Genomic DNA, 21,660 nt, shown 5'->3' with positions numbered 1-21,660 from the left:
CTTCAGACAAATTATCAGTTAATTGAACACGAAGGCGCACACTTCAACATCCTTGTGGGTGGTACTTTGTTGAAAAAATGAAATATTATGCAAAGATTTCTATCACAAAAGTTTTTCATTTGCCTCGACATGATTTCGGAATAGGTTATTACTATTATTATTATTATTTATTAGACGTAACTGTACATTATTCTGTTGTTTTCATCTGGGAGTCTTACAACAATCTGTTTTTGTTTGAAGGTAAGACAATTCAACTGGAAAACCTCGACAGTTTTTTAAACAGTTGCAGTTATTCAAAAAAGAAAAAAACAACGCTGGAATAATACTTATATAAGTACTGAGCACTTACATAAGTACAACTACATAAATAATAAGTTCTTGGTTATGCGCTTCAAGGACTTTTGTGAAGTATGCTGTCATTTCAACAATCGCTGTTGGTGATCTTTGATTTTTATTCAGTCGATGTCTTATTAGCGAAAATATAACGATCACACCATTAACTTTTATTAAGCAATTTCCTTCAAACTATTTTGAAATTCATAAAAAAACAGCATTAATTAAGATAAAATCCATTTGGAAGTACCTCTCGTTAATTAGGATAATGTTGATTTTGCTACTGTTGACTAAACAACAAAGGGTTTAAGAGCAAAAAATGCCACTGCCATCCATCACACTCACGTTATCTTCCGCGTAGGTGTCTAGATGCTCTCATGTAATATGAACAGTTTCATGAAGTCAGCTTGTGGTATGTGGGTATAAAAGAGCGCCAACAATGTCGAAGGCTTGCCTTTGCCAATCCGCGTTGCAGATAGTGGTTGATCAAGTCAAGGAAATAAGTGGGTCAATGGTTGTGTAAGAATTTGTTGGCAGCTGAGTATTGTTACCACAAATTAATTTACAATTCATATCTGCCCAGTGGAAAACAATAATCTGAAATTAATTCCGCTGGGTTGTCTGGTTATGCACAATGATCCTTTCTTTCCTTGACATTACGCGTACAGCTGAAACCAAAATGTTGGAAGCTACGTCTCGATAATAACAATTTCGTATGCAAGGTTGGATTTGATGATTTTATTGTGTTTCTTGCGTTGTAACTTTTTTTTGTTGTTGCAGGGAATGCTGATTCGGATACAGGCGACCTTTACGGTCGCCATTGTGGCGCTTTTTAGGATAAGTTTAGCACAGGTAAGAATTATCATTTTTATCAAAGTTGAGTTTAATGGTTATTCTAAATTAATACGAGTTTGAAAACTAAAACAGAAATGTCAAGGACGAAGACTGAGCTTTGTTTGATTGAAAGTCGAGCAAACTTAAAAATGTAGTGTGAAGGAAATTTCTCTCGAGTATTTAGACCAAATTGAAAAGATGAGAGTCTGTTGGAGATTTATTCAGCGTTTATTGCCTTCAGACATCGTAAATTGGTATTTGGTTGCAGAGATTTAATAGTTTTCGTCTAGACTGACACATGGTGATAAAATTTTGAAGAAAAATTGATATTTTATTTTACATACAGTTTTATGACCTTGTATGGAAATTTATTGCGAGTGACAGATGTCCGGTGAAAAAACTTATTTTTTATTTAGTAACAAAAGTTTTTAGATCATTAACATCAATTAACATTTTTGTGTTTTATACCTAATAGCCACTTATGTGTAATTATTGTAAACAAAGAACTTAAAGTAATGCAAAATGGCGGTGACCTTGTTATCATGTATATATTACAGTACACGTGTTATTAAAAAAAAAAGATAAATATACCAGGGGAGTCAGCTACAAAAATTTTGACAGATTTGGTCAAAGAAGTGTCAAGTTAAAAAATCAAACTCACAATTATGTAAAAAAATATACATGATTCCAAATGAAACCAAAAATACAATAACAATTTCTGATATAATCAGCATTAATCTCGCATTTTATTGTACGACCAGATCATAACAGTCGACTTAAAATCACACTTTATTTTACGATTTTGTCTCTGATTTTGTTGCTATGCAACCCACACAGAATTAATGTGGATTTCGTCACTAAAATACGACACGATTTAAAAAAAATTCAGATAATAGGAGATTGTAACTATTATGTTATTATTTATTACATCATTTTTTTATAATCTAGTAACGGGTGTATAACAAAAGATATATTTGGAGCAGGCCGCGAAAATTCAGTTGTTTATGGTTTTTTTAGAGTGTAGAAATAAACATTTTCTCGTTTCACCACAAATCGGCTTAAAAAGTTGTGAGGTTAAAATTAATGGAGAATTTTCGCTTTCATTTTTTTATCAATCAGTGTAAAAGTCATAGTTGTTTCACTTAAAATTTGTAAGGTTATGAAAACATCACTCTTGTTAGTGTGCGAAATGTAGATAAAAGTGTGAAGTTTTTCTAACCTCAGCACTGTTAACTGACATAAATCTAACAGTTATATGACGTCAAAGAAGGAAAGAAATTTCATCAAAGGAAGTTTAAAGTGTATCAAAAATAGAGATATTAAAAAGTGCGATAAAAAACCGACCTTGAGAATGGTCGGTCCATCGCCGATGGGATGTAAATATTTTTAGACATTCTATGTTGTGCTCTAATGGAACTTCAACAATTCATTTTAATTTGAAAATTAATTATTGCCAATTATTGAAATTTACAATAACACAACTGTATTTCCCCTTTTTCTACCGTTGAAAACTACCTAACACCAACAAAAAATTTAATAAAATATGAATCACCACGCTGAAATGACTATTGTCAGTCCCAAATTTAATTTAATATTACAATTTTAACTGAATTCAATTAAAAAAGGGTCAAAGAACTAGCAGAGGAGGGAAAAGCAAATGGAAAGGAAAATTCGAAAACGACTTTAGCTATGGATGTGCTAAAAGATATAAAAAAGATAAGCAGGCAATATAAGAGAATGAAGAGCAGAACGGGAAGAAAACGAAAATACTTTTTTGGAATGTCGCCGGACTGAAGAATAAAGAAAATGACTTTGGGAAGTATGCTGTCACGAATTTTGATATCGTAGGATTAGTAGAAACATGAATAGAAGTAAAGAGTGGGAAAAGATGAAAGAGAAAATGACAGGAGAGTTGAATTGGATATGTCAAGGTACAGAAATAGAAACGAAGAAAGGAAAGAATTAAATATGAACTGCAGTGAAGAAGGACAATGGATATGGACCATCCCAATAAAAGGAAACAAATAGCCCATTGAAACGGAATATAGTAAAAACATGACAACAATGAAGGAAAAGATAAAAGACAAAATAAGAATAAATGATAACGACTATGTAATAGAGAAAATGATGGAAAAAAAGATCCAAAGATAAAAATTAATATAAGGAAGGAAAGCAACTGTTTGAATTAGTGAATAAAAATGCACGGAAAGAATTTTCGCAGTTCAAAGTAGGAGGATAGACACAGAACGTATGCTACTGAAGATGGAAATAGAAAAATATTACAGAAAACGAAAAAGACCATGGGAGAAGAGAAGTTAAGGACGCACAATTTCTACTAAGATAAGACCGATTTTGGCAAATGAGAGATCCCGATTCGATGAACTCGAGAAATAAAAAACCCGAAAAGTAAAAAAGTGGAAAAATCGAAAAACTGAAGAACGGAAAAATTGAAAATTGAAAAGTCTGAGAACTGAAGAATGGAAAATTGAAAAATAAAGAGATAGAAAGGGAAACAAATTGCAAAAATTCGAATATCGAAAACTCGATGAATCAAATATTCGAAAACTGGAAATCGCCATTTTTCATTTTATCCATTCTCGAAAAATTGTTGAGTTTTCAAGGAAACGAAGCCGAAACCAACCTGCAAGTCGAATTCTACAAAAAATTGTGATTGATGTAGATCTCGATAAACTGATTGACAAAATTTCCAAAAATTCGGTTTGAAAATAATTTTTTTTCATCTTGAAAATTTCATTTTTCATTTTATCAATTCTGGTAAAATATTGGAAATGATGCCGAAATTACATCTACAAGTCGAAATCTATAAGAGAACGTCTTTCAGTAATTTTCGAAAAGCGATAAAAAATTAGTAGAAAATTTGATATTTTTGAAAAGTTACCTAAAAATCTTGGAAACATTATTGGATAGACATCTAGACGAGTTGATTTGAAATATAATAGTGAATGTTATTAGTTCCAGATCAAGATTTTCCAAAATTTCAGTCCGAAAATGAAATTTTATCATTTCGAAAATCATTGTCATTTCTTATTTTACCAATTCTGAAAAAAATGAAATAAAGTCCAACATAACTCCTTCAAGTCTAAATCAACAAGAAAATGTCTATAGACAATTTTCGAAGGGTGTTCAAAAAATGGTTGAAAATTCATGCACTGAAATATTGAGATTTTCGAAAAGTTGCATACAAATTCTCAAAAAATTTGAGATATAGATCTCGACAAGCTGATTCGAAAAATATAAAATGTTAATAGTCCTGGAGCAAAATTTTCGAGAAATTTGATTTCAGTTTGAATTTTCGAAGAAATAAAGCTGCAAATAACTTCTACAACTCGAAATCTAGACGAAATTGCATTTGGGTAATTTTCGAAAGATGGTCGAAAAACAATGGGATGAATTGGAACAACTGATAAAAGATTCAAAAGTGAAGACAGACATTAGTGTAAGAAGAAGTGGAGGGAGAAAAAATGACTGGTAGAATGAGGAATGATATGTCTTAAAAAGAGAAACAAGGAAGGCATCAAGAAGATGGAAAACCAAAAGATAACAAGAGAAGAGTTCCCCAAAGTCAGAAAAAAGCAAGTAACAAAGGAAGAAGCACAAAAATAAATGAAATTAAATCAGAGAAAGACGTATGGAAGCAAATTAAAAAGAATAGGAAGAGGAAAGACAAGCGAAAAAATTGGTATGAAGACATGGGAAAAACATTTCATGAAATTGCTGTGAGTGATCAAGGAACACTAAAACAAGAAACTACTGAAATAAAAGAAAACGACGAAAATTACAAAGTGGAGCCAATGACAGATGAAGAAGTAAGAAGACAACTAGTGAAATAAAAAGAAAGGAAAAACCAGTGGATGGAAAAAATAAATGGGGACATTTTAAAAAAGAAAAAGATCAGTGAACATCTAATAGACAGGGTAGTAACTTTGGCAAATGATATATACTCTAAGAAAATAGAGGGCGGGTGGGCGGAGCTAGTATTTACTAAAGTGAGACTGCACAATAATAAGAGTAATCACTGGAATAAAGAGAAATCAGTGGGCGGGGTTATTGTTTGCTTACAAGACTCTTAAGAAAAAAGCTAAACTCAGCTCCGCCCACTTTTTTTTTTCTATTTCACTGACTTATTATATTTACTGTACATAGGGAATTGAATTCTATATTGACAAGCGGTAGAATCTAAAATTTGAAACAAAATCAAAAGTAGCCCCTCCCACCCACCCCTATTCCGCTTTGATCATTCATTCTTATTGGCTCTGAAAAATAAATTTCACGAGTTTTTAATTTTTAATTATTCACTTTTCGATTATTAAATTTTTGACGTCTTCGATTTTTCAAACAGCGTTTTTCCAATTTTTCAATTTTTTGTTAGTATTTGCCAAGATAAGACTGAATTTGGCAGATGACATATTCTGTAAGGAAAGTGAGGGCGGGTGGGCGGGCCTAGTACATGTTAAGATAAAAGTAACTTTGGCAAATGATATATACTCTAAGAAAATAGAGGGCGGGCGGGCGGGTCTAGTATTTACTAAGGTGAGACTGCACAATAATAAGAGTAATCACTGGAATAAAGAAAAATCAGTGGGCGGAGTTATAAGACTCTTAAGAAAAAAGCTAAACTCAGCTCCGCCCACTTTTTTTTTTCTATTTCACTGACTTATTATATTTACTGTACATAGGGAATTGAATTCTATATTGACAAGCGGTAGAATCTAAAATTTGAAACAAAATCAAAAGTAGCCCTCCCACCCTCCCCTATTCCGTTTTGATCATTCATTCTTATTGGCTCTGAAAAATAAATTTCACGAGTTTTCAATTTTTAATTATTCACTTTTCGGTTAGTCAATTTTTGACGTCTGAAGGCTAGTAGCTGCTAAAATAAGACCGATTTTGGCAAATAACATACCTTCCAAGAAAAGAAAGGGTGGGTGGGCGGGGCTAGTAGCTGCTAAGATAAAACTGATTTTGCAAATGATTACTAGTCCCGCCCACCTATCCTCTCTTTTTTTTAGAAGGTATTTCATTAGCTAAAAGTAGTCTTTTCTTAGCAGCTATTAGCCCCGCCCACCCGTCCACTCCTTTCTTAGAGGATATGTCATTTGCCAAAATCAGTTTTATCGTAGCAGCTACTAGGTAGGATAGAACTGATTTTGGCAAATGACAATACCCTCTAAGAAATGAGGGTGGGCGGGCGGGGCTAGTAACTGCTACGATAAGACTGATTTTGGCAAATGAAATACCTTCTAAGAGAAGAGAGGGTGGGTGGGCGGGGCTAATGCCTAGTAAGATAAGACTGATTTTGGCAAATGAATTCCTTCTAAGAAAAGAGAAGGTGGGTTTGGCTAGTTCCTGCAAGGAAAAGACTGATCTTGGCTAATGAGATACCTTCTAAGAAAAGAGAGGATGGATGGGCGGGGCTAGTACCTGCTAAGATAAGACTGATTTTGGCAAATAAATGACATACCCCCTAAGAAAAGAGAGGGTATGCCATTTGCTAAAATCAGTTTTATCTTAGCAGGTACTAGCCCCGCCCACCCACCCTCTCTTTTCTTGGAAGGTATGTCATTTGCCAAAATCAGTTTTATCTTAGCAAGTACTAGCCCCGCCCACCCACCCTCTCTTTTCTTGGAAGATATGTTATTTGCCAAAATCAGCTTATCGTAGCAAATAAAAATCCCACCCACCCACCCTCTCTACAACAGTACAACAGTACAAAAAGACAACGATCAATGTAATGGTGAATGGGAAAGAGAGCCAAAATTGTAATACGATAAAGGGGTAAGACAGGAGTGCCAGCTGAGCCCCAGTCTTTTCGCTCCTTATTTGAGAGATCTTGAAGAAATATTTAGTAAACTATAATAAGGAGGAGTAGTGATTGAAAGAAAAAAGGTTTGGCTGTTGGGATATGCGGATGACATTGTTGTGATAGTCGAAAGAAGAAAGGAAAGAAATGATTAGAAATCTTGAAAGATATATGAGAAGAATAATGGTTATACGGAAAAGAGGTGGAAGAAAAAAGAAAGAGTTTAAAAGTGGGGGCACAGAAAAATAGAGGAGGTGAAGGAATTTGAATATCTTTCTAATATGCGAAATCTGGAGGGTTCGACATTCTTGGGTATCGAATATAGGTATATATGGGTATAAAATATTTGAGGGGGCACTGTCGAAATAACCTCGTGGGTCAGCCACTACTGGATACTTGAAATGGACACTAGGTCTTGATAAAGAAACATCGGGGTATATTGTGAAGATTCAAGAATGCGTCAAAGAGAAAAAGAAGGACTACGGACAAGAACTTTGGAAAATGGAAGGAAATAGAAAGAATGAGAAGTCAAAGAAAACAGGAGGGAAGAGGAAACGTTACAAATTCGTGATTCATTGATAAAACAGATTTGTTAATTCGCGTTCTAATATCTCTAGATTCCATATAATCTTGACTGCACCAAATACAACTGAATAAATCCACACTTAACACCACGTCTGTGTCCTTATTGTGTAAATATGTATGTCTTCCGCAATGATTGTGATTTCAAGACCATTGTTGTATAGTAGGCTGTAGAATACTTAACACTGGTACATACATAAATACCAAGAATCTAGAGATGAAGGTCAAGAAACTTATCATTCAAAATCACTAACGCTGAATCAATCTCCTATTTGCCTATTGTATTTCATTGTGGTTATGATTGTCGTTAATTTAAATGTTTGAACTAACCCAGAATTGCAAAAGTTTCGTTAAATGAGAACAGTTTTAGTTTTGCAATAGTCAAATATTTTAAATATCCACTTGGTTGTTTCATAACGGATTGTTTAAAATTAAATGTTTACTACGCTTGACCTGAGTTAAGGATGCAGTGAAACATTAATGACAAAGAACCCATGCACATATGAATGAACGCCGGTAAATAATAATCTTTATTAGTTTTCATGATAGCACAGCTGTCAGCACAACGTTTACTTTTAAACCGGTGTTTTTCCATTGTAAGTTTTTCGTAGCACTGCAATCTTACCTCTTATCACTCATACGTGTTAATATAATCCCAAAATTTTGTTCCAGAATTCGACTAGTAATTTATTCACATGCCCCAATGGTAAGTTTTTATTTTAGTTTTACTAACATCTACACTAACTGAAATCCTTTAATCGCTAGTTTCTAAAGTTTAAATTCCGTAGACACATTAAAGAATGTGAAGCAATAAACTCCATCTTTTGTGTGTAGCACGTAGACACCCTGGGCAATGGAAAATTGCAGTTCTTATTACAGTTTACACCGTTGTCCATTTGTAAGGGTTTTTGCATTACATCGTTCCAGATCCTTTAAAGTACTAGTACTTCCGGGAGCATTGTGATATTCATAAGTGTCCATGTTCATAGTTCCAACTCCAAAATCTACACTTACTGATTCATAGACCACCTAATTGCTTTATTTTCTGCCTGGAATATTAATATTGGAAATAGAGTGTTTTAGATTGCTTTTCTGTGTTAAAATTCCTGACCTACTTAAATTGGTAATTTTAATATGAATTAAGACAAGACATTAAATGTGCGTGCTCTTTGTAGTCATTTCAAAAAGATTCTTATTTTGACACACTTAACAACTCATAGATTATCATGCAACTCATACTGCGATGCGAGACATTTTAATAAGTACGAATATAACCGTACTGATTAACGGTAATACTGAGGAAGGCTATTGCTAAACCAAAGGCAAACCGTTCGGCTGAATCATTCGTTCCTTCATTAATGAAGGTAAACAGTTTTCTTCGGACAGGAAAGTAAATACACCGTTTAAAAAGTTGAAGGAAACGAGAGCTTACTGATAAATTCTAATACCCGTACAACCATTAGCTACACAGTACGAGTACTTAATCTCGTTAATTTTCTCTCCATCTCTTTTAATATCTTTGTCAGTTCACAATATGCAATTAACCTATCAGTGGAAAGTAGCTTGTTTCTCTACGAAAGTAAACAATCGATAGTTAATTTATTAAGAACAACAATTAATAAAATAAAAAAGTAACCAGTAAGTGTTACGCTGAGTAAGAAATAAGATATTTAGGAGTGTTCGTGAGTCACACCGTATATACAGAGTGATCGATTGTCCATACAACAATGCAACCATTACGAAAATTACCTGTTATACCAACCTTGCCTAATTAATAAACTGGTAAGTTACTATGATAATCGCAGCAGCCTTCAAATTAACAACTAAACATCCAATAGGAAAAGAAAAGTAGATATGCGATTTTTTTGCATTACAAACCTACACGCTGCAAGTTTACGTAAAAAATGTCAGGGCCGTTCGATGGTCACAAATCTCTCTGATTTCATTCAGTACGTAACTGCTCCACCTGCAGAAAATTACACCAAGTATGAATAATTTATATTTTGCAAAGAAACTAGGAAATCAGTTTCTGTAACGAATCTAAATTTGTAACCTTAGAAGTACAGTTTCGATACAACTGTTTTTTTGATCGCTGACCTGTTACAGTTAAGATAGGTGCTGAAGTAATTGAATTTATTAAGTCGGAGTTTTTTCTCTAATAACTGGTGGTTAACGAAGCGTTAATGTAACGCATCTTCCGCAGACACAGTAAGCGTGTTTACCTGGTAACGTGTGAAGCAGGTTGGTGATTGTTTCTCTGAGTACCAATCGATGGTGATTCATGTATGGAATTGTGACAGTGTGACAGAAGATGCTTTTACACGGAGAGAATTATTAATTTTCTCTTGCGTTGTTGCAACTTGCGTGGGTTTTGACGATTAGGCGTAACGCAGCTACTGTGGAATAAAATAACGTTTAATTTCAGTAATTATGAGCATCACATGGAGGAGTTGCCTATAATTTACGATTTCTCATAATTTATGAAGCACTTCGTGTAAATGCTACTTTAATAATATGCGATCGTCAGACGAATAACAAAATACAAATATAGTTTCGGTTTTCAAATAATGAATATTGACTGATTAGTAAGACTAACGTGTTCGATGGTTAAACTGCAAGAACGGAGGATGTAATTTAGTGTTATAATCCTTATAAGAGGTCCGTGAGGTTCACCAATCCATTACAATAATAGACATATAATAGACATATATTACACATCTCAAATGTTAGTCAAAGGTTAATTATGCTGTATTACATATCATTATAAGAATTCCCTCGTTGCTGAAGTTACAGGAAAAATATAATTTAAGGTTATGTCGAAACGAAATTTAAAAACTGCACGTTAAAAAGCATTTCTGGTGAACTTGGATCAACTACCATTAAAATGTTTCTGGTATCAAGAGAAAATAAATTTCTAGCGTATCGCTTAAGTGACAGCCCCATTTAAAAGATAGATGTCATAGTTGGTATGGACGTGTTAAAACTATGGAGAGTCTGCTATTTAGCTTTCACTAACAATGTGTTTAGGTGTTTAAAAAAATTACACGATAATCGATTTAACTCTCAAAAGAAAATTTTTGTCTGATGAAAATAATTATAAAAAATATCAGTTTACGCATTTTGTGTGGTGTCATTAAAGGATTTAGAGAAATTCATGATTTCCGCTTGATTAAGCTACTTCACATTTTTTGGAAATTTTCGTTTATGTGTTTTTTTGAATTTCTAAGTCGACATACATTAGTCACTTCAATTGTTAATTTTTGAAATTCCGCCGAAATTCTAAAATGCGTTCAATTGACATCGTAATTGTTTAAAGTGACACTAACTTGAAGTGAACTATAATTTAAATTGTAAATTTCGAAAGCTACTGACTTATGTATAAAAATTACCTAACTTGTCGATTTAGTAGGTAGAAATTATAAATATTCTCCAGATATATTTGTATATTAAATCTGTATATATTAGAACAGTGTCGGATTGAGGACGTGGGGGTCCACTGGGAAATTTACAAAGTGGGGCCCTGTAGTACTGTATACAGATGTTATTTGACTATTATTACTATTATTATTTTCAGTTTTGCCGGCGACATTGGCGTTTTGAAAAAGTTATGTTGTTTTTGGAATTTTGATGACGCTACCAAGAAAAACAAAGCTAGATAAAAAATTGTGGAAGATTATTTTGACAGTTCCCTCGTCCTTGAAGTATAGTCCGATAAATTCCGCTTCTTTAAAAAATTATAAAATTTAATTTTGCGATTTTTGTTTTGTAATAACCTCTATAAAATGGCGTAATTACATCCCCACAACTCCTGCATCTTTAAGTATGAAATATATTTAAACTAGATAACTAACGGGAAAAAATATAGACATTCTCAATTTCTCAGTATATGCTTAACTTCGACTGTTTATGTTTATACTTCGACCGAATTCGACTTTAGCACGTTCAGATTACCAGCATCAGCGGTTAAAAGAAAATGAAATTTGGCCACAAAACAATCTTAAAATATCATGATGATTTCATCACATTTGGTTTTTACAATTTTTTAGTTAGATTATAAAATATTGTTATACAATGTTGATTTTTTTCCAAAAATCTAGATGCCAAGGGTAAAAAGTCAACACGGATTCATAAATCACACATGCTTAGTACCTGCTAAGATAAAACTGATTTTGGGTAATGAGATACCCTCTATGAAAAGAGAGGGAGGGCGGGTGGGGCTACTAGATGCTAAGATAAGTTTGAGCACCTTCAAATTCTTTCCAAACAGGAATACCTATACCCTATACCCCCAGAATTGTTTTAAATAATTTAAAAAAAAATCTCCATGGGTTCCCAAAATAATACACTAATTAAAAAAAAAAAACTGCGGCACTCAAGACTTTTTCAAATTCGTAAAATATAAAACACTGAAAGCTCAAAAGATTTTTTCAAGTTCATCCAGCAACAAAACACCAGATTCCTGTAAATTTAGATTATTTTATAAAGTTTAAAGAACATTTGTTGGGTAAAATTCCAAAATGACGTCATAATTTGTTGGGAAGGCCTTATTCGAACAAATTTTGATGAACGATATTTTCATTTTTGTTATAATCTTAAAACGTTTGAAATATTTCGGAACATTCGCTTCGGCCATTTTAAACTTAAATTGTAAAATACAATTTTGATTTTTTTCTCAAAAATCTTGATGTCTAAGGTGAAAAGTCGACACGGATTCATGAATGACACATGCAAGAGTGTGCAATCCTATAAAATTAAATATATATGATACCAAAAAAAAGGGCAAATTAGTAGCAAGTAAAATGGTGCATTACACCCCATATTTTTTTCCATCTATTTAAAAGCTATTTTTTACCTGTTTTTTAATCTTTTTAAGCTACTGTATAACTTTTTTTTAAGCAAGCAGACCAATTTTGACGTTTGTATTGCTTTTTTACAAAATAAAAAAAATCAGTTTAGAAATTTCATCTAAAAGTCATTCAAATGAGAATCAACAATGAAATGCTTTTGAAATCACCAAAATTTATATTTGGTAAAAATTCTAAAATTATATCATTATTGTTTTAGAGGGCAATAAATGAAAAAAATTTGATTAATCATTTACCACAAAGTTAAACTGCAACTTTAATTTTTTTTCCAAAAATCTGGAGGTCTAGATAAACACTTAACATGGGTTCATAAACCATCTTATTTTATGTCATATAAAATTTGACAATTGGTTCAGTAGTTTTGGAGATTATCTGTCTAATAAAAATCCGGACAGACGGCAGACAGACAGACGGACGAAAATGGGAGACCTGTTGTTTCATACTGAGTTTACACTGTAATAGATGCCCTCATTTAATATTTACATATATGTATAGTTTTTTATGTGTCTGTTATATTTTTAGGAACATTTACATTGCATTTGTAATTGTAACATCCTGGATATGTGAATAATGTAAATAATTGTATAAAAAAAAAGAAGTAGACTGGTTTTGATATAATTTTTACTTCTCGAGCCTAAGCTAGGAAAGTATTGTAATAGGGTCCATCCGCCGAACGGCTAAATTCATGTTATCTCGACGTTTCATGATTCCTAGAGTATGAAAAAGAGAATTCCCATTTCCGTCTGTCTGTCGTCTGTCATTTGTGCCATTATTTATTAGGCAGATAAATTTGTCTAACCATATGGTGACGTCACCTCAGAATCTTCATTGTAAATGTTATTTAGATTTCATGAAAAAACATACATTTATACTTGTAGTTCATGAATTTGCCTTTGCTTTGTACCATAAATATTTGGATTTTAAATTTTGTTAGTTGTGTGTATGAATGGCGTTTTTCGTAAGCAACCAACGCGTACTTTACATATACAGGGTGACTCAAAAATTAATGTATGGGTCACATTATTATTTTATTGATGAAATCAAAAACGGCTGATTCTATTTTCCCGAAAATTTGAGAATAAAATAATGTTATTATTAGTGTTATATTGCACATATTCAAATTGACATAAGTATACTAAGATTACTTTAAATGTATACTAATAAAATTTTATGACATCATTATGCCGTACTTTGTACATTCTGAATGGCGTACTTTATAAATGTCAACCTCCGTACTTTATAATAAACGACCGATGTAATTTTAATTTTGAACACAGAAAGTTCGTAAATTCTGCGGGCTTTATTTTTAATTTAAAACTTTAACTTATAGGGGTTTTCATAAAAAATTCACACAATCAAATTTTAAAATTTTTCGAAGCAGCTAGATTTGTTGAGCTGCTGTTTCAGTTTATATAACTTTTCGTCTCTTAGTTAGATTTAGTATTACTTATGCTTTACGATTTTGTCGAAAATTTGTCGAGTCGTTGTCAAAATTTCTGTTTTCCGTTATTCTTTAACTAAATGATACGAGATGTCTAAATCCGTTTTTGCTTTATCGACTACATAGTAATACGTAGTAAATTAAAATATCCAATTGACTTGTTCTTGTATAGTTTTGTGGATACTGTTTTGCTAGATTTTGAAAATTTATGATTTGTACTGTAAGAATAAATTCCTATGGCACACATGTGTTTGTTATCTTCTGCTGATCGTGCTCATGACGAAGAATCGGTCAAAACTGAATAAAATACTTGTTCAACGACGTTTCGTCCCTGTCCGGGAACATCGTTAAATTACTTTATTCAATCTTGACCTCTCCGCACTATATTTGACAAAAATTTGCTGACCAACAAATTTTATTTGTCCTGACATATCTCCATTTTTATTTTGCTAGCTCTAGCTAAAAGGACCCATTCAGTAGGTCTGTCTGTATCTTATCTGTGTCGATTTTGTTAGACTTGTCTAATATCTAATAACATACTCCTGTACTTGTGGTTTATGAATCCGTTCTCTCATGGTTACTGTTTTTTTTTTTTACTCTGTTAATGGTATTATCTATACTATATTGTTTTTTCAATTGTGAGCAAGTATTTGAAGTTTGCTATTTCGACACGCTATGGACACAATTTTTCATTTTATTAGACACATTTAAAAGTACACGGGATTTTACCTACTATGACACAGTGTCACTTAGATTACAGAGTTATTACTATCTTTAACAAAATAGGGCAATAAAATTTAGTGCATACAAAAATAACGTTCTGAGTGTACAGTCAAGCTTGAGAGGGTATGCAGTTGTCGCGTCTGCAAGGTCACCAAATTATCCCTCAGACCTTGTTTGGATTTTTAACCTTTCGCTCTGTCGCAAGAATAAACTGACTCGTTTTTTCCTGTATATTTTATTTTTGGCACGGCATATAGGTATGAATTTCTCTACGATTTATATATATTTATTTGTTTCTTTTTTTCAATTGCCCCTTTTTGTATAGAAACATTCCATAAAATCACTTTTCCTCGTTACTTCCGTTACTGTTTTTTCTACACCTGTTCTTACTTTAACATGTTCTTTTCTAAAACCTTATGCTTGCAAGTTTTCACTGCAGTACTGTTTTTTTCGACGCTAGTTTCTTCACTTTTCCCATTTTTTAAACCACTAACTCGTTTTCTGCTTAAGTTACCGTTGGAATTGTTTTAAAGACTTCCTGTGCATACATTAATTCCTTAATCAAAATGCTGCTGCGTGATAGTAATTTACTACTCAAAGTGCTCATCCCATCTCGAACATAATTTCTTTTGACCTCTACCTAATGTTAATGTTTACGTAGTCTTAAAGTTTCTAAGTTGTATGCAATTATATAAGATTCGTGACAGTTTAAATATTTCAGTTTAATAGTTTGCTGAGAGTTCGGTACATCTGGGTACTTTCACGTCTTCAACAATGTTTCTCTTTTTTCCCTGTCATGATGAAGCGATGAAGCGAATGGTGAAGCTCTTAGTTCCTAGAGCCACAAATTATCGTGTGTGGAAAAGTAAACCAATTCTAATACTTTTTGGCCTTTCTAAATATTTTGTCTTCTGAACTATTTCTATATTTTTTGGTTTTATTTTGGCACTAAAGTCGCCATCGTCATCGTGTAAAAAATGCAAGCATTGACACATTAGAATTTCATCTACGTTGTGAAACTGCTCAGCTTACGTTTTTAATTTACCGAAAGCAATATGTTAATGATAACCACAAGTATCAAAATAAATAGTCCCACAATCCTTGAAAACCGTTCTATTTATAACCTATCTGCTCAATTGTAAAGGCATTAACATTACCGGTAACACAACATTTTGAAAATACACACTGGTTTCCACATTTCTTTTTAATCAAATTTTTGATTCCGACCGGTTGGTCAATCCTTGAACTCCTACCTCGGATATTTTCTTGCTGACTCACATCTCCGAAACATTACTCGACGGTCAAATTTATCGCTTTTTTCATAGCAAAAATCAAAAGTTGTTTGATAACTGTGTAGGTAACTAATTCCTGCAAATCAAGGCAATACCGGTTTCGAATTGTTCAAGTCCCACAAAAAGTTTTTTTCGACACGAACAATTTCGTGATCAAATGCAAAGAAGGAATTCGCAATGTGAAAGTAAATGTGGTTAGCTGACCTTTTGGATCAGTGTGAATAGGTAAGCAAAGATCATGTTGCTAAAGTAAAATCGGTGTATTGTAGCCAGGTATTATTTAAAATTTTTACAACGGGGAAAACCGTTATGGGAAAATGAGAGAAAATGGAACATTTTTATGAAGTGGGACCTTGACTTTCGGCTTGAGGTCAGTAGCGACTGCGAGTGTTTGAAGATGAGTTTTGCAACACTTGGAATTTATTCAAGGCTATTATTTTCTAACGTCGGTTCAAAGAATTGTCAAACTTTAACTTTGAGTCAGAAATGTCAGTATAAGTTCTCCGGAAAAAGTGTATAAACTTGACACATTTTTTCTGACCTCTGAGACAACGAAACTTTCAAGAGCGAATGTGATTTATACACCGTAACTCAAAACTCTAAACGAATTCAGATAAGATTCCGCGATTAAATCCGAGCTCGGTCCTTGAAGCCCCGTTTATGTTAATTTTCCAAAATGAACCCACTTTATCCACATTATCAAGTCCATTTCCACTAGACAACAAGACCAGTTACAGAATGCACTTCCTAGAGTTTCTACATGTTTTTGCGACTTAATGCGTTCGACCCTGAAAGGTAAAACGACAGTAAAGTAGAAAAGTTTATTTATTACAACGTACACAGTTTTGCAATTTCTTTCACCTACATAATACAGACACAATTAAATGTACATGAAGGCAAGACCGAAGCTGTTTGCTTTAACGGAACAATATGCTAAAGAACTGTAATTTGTGTCATCGGCTCAAAACTGCCATAAAATGGAAACTCCTGATTTCTTGAACTTTGACAACAATACCAACGTGCTCGTTGGCACAGATCAATAGGTCAGGACCTCGTAATTCGAGGTGGGTACGAAGATGAGCACATTCTTCTTCGGTATTTCCGTTCAAGAGCCGCCTCGGGGGAAGTCGCTCTTTTGCGCAATATCTCAACATAGATGAAATGCCATAGAAGAGGGTTATGTAAAAAGGGTACGGCTTGCAAGTGTCGTTTTTTAATTGATCACTTGATAGGCGGAAAATAAAGACAAGGCAACTCGTCTTATGCAACGATAATGATAATTTTGCGGAGCACATGGTTAGCCGCATGAGAAGTTGCATTCATGGTAAGGAAAAAAGTTACCAGAAGGTATTTACACGTAACGCCAAAATTATATAATAATTACCTTGAACAAAGTCTTACGGAATAAGATTGTCAGTAAATACAATCTGAGAGTACATTAATTTGAATAATGTCCGTGTATGATGTACTTTAAACAATGAAATTTGGTTATGCTCATGAATAAGTTAATGCATGTATGTACATTTTAAATTCTCATTTGAAAAATCCGTTTATTTATTATTCATTTAGACAGAACTTCCTTCTTCTCTGAAGCGCAATAAACACCGCCTATATTATGATGGCGCCTACTTTTCAAAATTAATCTACTTATTAATTTTTTGGTGGGATCAAATACGGTTTTTATTAAGAAAGAATAGATTGTGAACAGAATCAAACACTAAATAAAACGGTTTATGAACAATTAATAATATATAATTTGAATACTCCTGGAAAAAAATTGAAAGAGTCAAAACAAAAATTTGCTAAAACAAAAATAGGACAAAATTACCTATCACAATAGTCTTCATAAAAGATAAAAAAAAAATGATGAAATTTAAATGTTTCACACAACATTAACGATAATATCAATGAATAATATTATTAATTGCAGTAATTTGTAAAACGTAAAACTGATCTGTAATGAAATAAAAATCACAACTGGATTTAATTTTTAAATAAATAACATTAAAAAAAACCTGTTAGAGATGGATCATTTTAAGTTCAACACGGTGAGTCATCAGAATCTGACAACGGACTGTCAGTCAGTAGCGTAACAAGCACACTTCAGAAGGGGGTGGTTTTTCAAATTATTTTTTTAATCGCAAACAATAACACAGGGAAACATAAACTTAAGTGAACTGGTCAACACGGTAGCACGAATGCAAATGAATTTATTAGGCACTAATCTAAACAGGTATCCTTACGCTAGAAAAGTTCACTATGACAGAGACACAATGACGGACGCCTCTGAAGATGCGTCCACCCCTTAAATTTGAAAGTGAACTTGGCCCGACCGATTTTGTGCTTCTACGCACAGCTGTGTTGATCTAGAGTGCACGATGTCTAGATATTCTAAATTATTTCAGCTGAAAAAAAAGTTGAAAAGCTCTCGACTTCTTTTAAATTTTTTTATATTATGTTCTTCCGAAAATGACACCGTCCAATAAATGTGGCGTAGATTCTAAACAGGAAAGATTTACCTTTCTATACATGTTTTCAGTTTCTTGTCAAATCGAGGGGCGGAGCTTAATTGCAAGATCTATATTTGTCTACAAGAATTTACCATTTTAAAGATGTTTTAAGTTTCTTGTTCTGAAAAGACGACTGTGTATATTAAGAAAAAAGCCAAAATATAAGCCCCGCCCTATCTCAATTGTGATGATTTTTTTTTTAGTCGTCGAGAGACAAAAGAGTGGAATTTAATTGCAAATTTCTTTTGTGGGTATCGTCTTATTTAAAGAATACTATGTTATATTAAGAAAAAATTAAAGTCAAAGATTAAGCCCCACCCATACCTGCCCTGATCTAAATAGTACTGAAGTTTTCATTCGTTGGCAGAACTAGGGGCGGAGCCTAATTGCAAAATCCATATTTCCTTACAAAAATTTACTATTTGAAACGTGCTTTAAGTTTCTAAGAATAAAAAAATCATCACAATTGAGATGGGGTGGGTGGGCGGGGTTTTATATTGTTACGATGATCTGTAATTTAATATCGGCGTGGGTAAAACTCAACAATTTATTTCTCAGTAACTCAAATTTACACGACTAAGTATCCAGCGATTATGTACAGAATAACTCTGACTCGACTGGAATGGATTTCACTAAACTCTACTTCTCCCATTGTCTGGACTTCATTGGCTGCTCCCGACTGTGGTTCCCATTTAAATAGCCAAGCGGTCATTCTCGAAACCCCTCCGTCATCGCTTCTAGACTTGTCTGGAGCACCCATCGCGACTTCCGCTTCCAGGCCCTTCTTTAGTGAACGCCGACCGGCCGACGTTACCGACGATGAGCCACCCATCATCGACTCACGTACTAGAAAACCCATAGGCGTCATACCGAGGCGGTTTATTTCGTAATAATATTTTGTTTTCTGTTTTTCTTAATATACATAGTATTCTTTGAATAGTACTCAAAAACACGTTTTTAATTTCTGGTAAAGAAATAAGTATTTTGCAGTTAAGCTCCGCCTAAGGAATTAAAAAATAATCTTTTTTGTTTTAATATGTGTAGACTTCCTTTTCACAATATGAAACATAAAACATATTTAAAATAGAAAATTTGTACAAGGAAATATCGATTTTACAATTAGGCTCCGCCCCATAATTGGAAAATCGATATTTCCTTGCAAAAATGTAACATTTTAACCATGTTCTAAGTTTCTTGTTGTGAAAAGATGGCTATGTATATTAGGAAAACAAGGCGAAATATAAGCCCCGCCCACTCACCCTATCTCAATTGTGATAATTTTTTTATTCGTCGTGAGCGGGGTGGCGGAGCTTTATTTCAAAATCCACATTTCTCTACATAAAACTGCTATGTCAAATATGTTTTCAAGTAACCTGTTATTCAAAGAAAACTAGGTATATGTATTAAAAGAAAAAAAAAAAAAACAGAAAATTAAGCGCTACCACCCATGCCGATCTCAATAGTGATGAATTTTTCATTCATTGTTAGACCAAGGGGCGGAGCATAATTGCAAAATCCATATTTCCCTACAAAAATTTACCATTTTGAATATGGTTTAAATTTCTTGTTGGGAAAAGAAGACCATGTATGTTAAGAAAAAGGACAAAATATGTATAAACCCCGCCCACCCACCCTATCTCAATTGTGATGATTTTTTTTATTCGCCGTGAGCCGGGGGTGGAGCTTAACTTTCAAATCCACATTTTCTACTAAAAATTGCTATGTGAAATATGCTTTAAGTACCCTGTTGTTCAAAGAAAACTATACAGGGTGTTTCGTGAGTAATGCCGAGCCTTACAAACTTTACAGCACAACATATTTCACTGCTAATAAGATATTTTTTGAACAAAGGCTGACTATGTTTTATACGTAATTTGTTTTTTTGTCAACATCAATGATGCCTCTAAAATGTATTGTGTGTTGCATTTCCAATCCTGTAAAGCTCGGCATTACTCATGATACACCCTGTATATATTAAGAAAAAAAAAAACAAGCAAAAGATGAACCATGACCCACCCAGTCCCCACTTTTGTCAGTTGTGATGAATTTTCATTCGTTCTTAGACCAAGAGGCGGAGCATAATTGCAAAAGCCATTTTTCCCTACAAAAAATTACCATTTTGAATATGGTGTAAGTTTCTTGTTGTGAAAAGAAGACTATGTATGTTAAGAAAAAAGGGCAAAATAGAAGCCCCGCCCACCCGCCCTATCTCAATTGTGATGATTTTTTTCATTCGCCGTGGGCTGGGGGGTGGAGCTTAATTTCAAAATCTACATTTTCTGCAAAAAAGTGCCATATGAAATATGCTTTAAGTGTCCTGTTGTTCAAAGAAAACTATACATATTAAAAAAAAGAAACAAGCAAAAATGAAGCACGACGCACTCGTTCGGATCTCAATTGTGATGAATTTTCATTCGTTCTTAGATCAAGGGGCGGAGCATAATTGCAAAATCCATATTTTCCTACAAAAATTTACCATTTTGAATATGGTTTAACTTTCTTGTTGTGAAAAGAAGACAATGTATGTTAAGAAAAACGGGCAAAATATAAACCCCGCCCACCCGCCCTATTTCAGTTGTGATGTTTATTTTTATTCGTCGTGAGTCGGGGGTCGGAGCGTAATTTCAAAATCCTCATTTCTCTACATAAAATTTCTATATGAAATATGTTTTCAAGTAACCTGGTGTTCAAAGAATAAAATATATATATTCAGAAAAAAAAACAAGCAAAAGATGAAGCACGACCCACCCGTCCCACTGTCAATTGTGATGAATTTTCATTCGTTCTTAGATCAAGGGGCGGAGCATAATTCCAAATTCATATTTCCCTACAATAATTTACCATTTTGAGTATGGTTTAAGTTTCTTGTTGTGAAAGGAAGACTATGTACGTTAAGAAACAGGGACAAAATATAAGCCCCGCCCACCCACCCTATCTCAATTGTGATTATTTTTTTATTCGTCATGACCTGGGGGGGTGGAGCTTAATTTCAAAATCCTCATTTTCTTTCGGAGCGTAAGTTAGAAAAGTATTGTAGTAGAATCCATTTGACTTCTTTCATGTGTTATCGACGTTTCATAATCATAACCCTCAGAATATAGAAAATTGGTCGAAGAGTGTGTCGGCCGAACTTACCTCGCCCCTGAAACAAATTCCGTCTCTTTGAGAAATTATGAAATTTGATTATGCGATTTTTGTTTTGTGATAACCTCTATAAAGGAAAAACCAAAGGCGTAAATAACATCCCCCGCAGCCCCTG

At 33.5% G+C, this 21,660-nt stretch overlaps 1 protein-coding gene across 3 annotated transcripts in view; it reads left to right on the top strand.

Moving 5' to 3' along the window:
• LOC135128565 (sushi, von Willebrand factor type A, EGF and pentraxin domain-containing protein 1) overlaps positions 1–21,660 on the top strand; it is a 62,254-nt gene that overhangs the window by 19,409 nt on the left and 21,185 nt on the right. For all 3 annotated transcript variants that reach the window (XM_064055452.1, XM_064055451.1, XM_064055450.1), the window contains exons 2-3: positions 1,114–1,185; positions 8,243–8,276. In XM_064055452.1, the coding sequence (XP_063911522.1) occupies positions 1,117–1,185; positions 8,243–8,276 (103 nt within the window). In that variant the 5' untranslated portion in view covers positions 1,114–1,116. The remainder of the gene's footprint in view (positions 1–1,113; positions 1,186–8,242; positions 8,277–21,660) is intronic.

This window comes from Zophobas morio, unplaced genomic scaffold (assembly GCF_036711695.1).
Source record: "Zophobas morio isolate AGI-343-1 ecotype UQ-CSIRO unplaced genomic scaffold, CSIRO_AGI_Zmor_V1 ptg000014l, whole genome shotgun sequence".
NCBI classification, from domain to species: domain Eukaryota; kingdom Metazoa; phylum Arthropoda; class Insecta; order Coleoptera; family Tenebrionidae; genus Zophobas; species Zophobas morio.
This window is presented reverse-complemented; position numbering and strand designations above follow the sequence as displayed.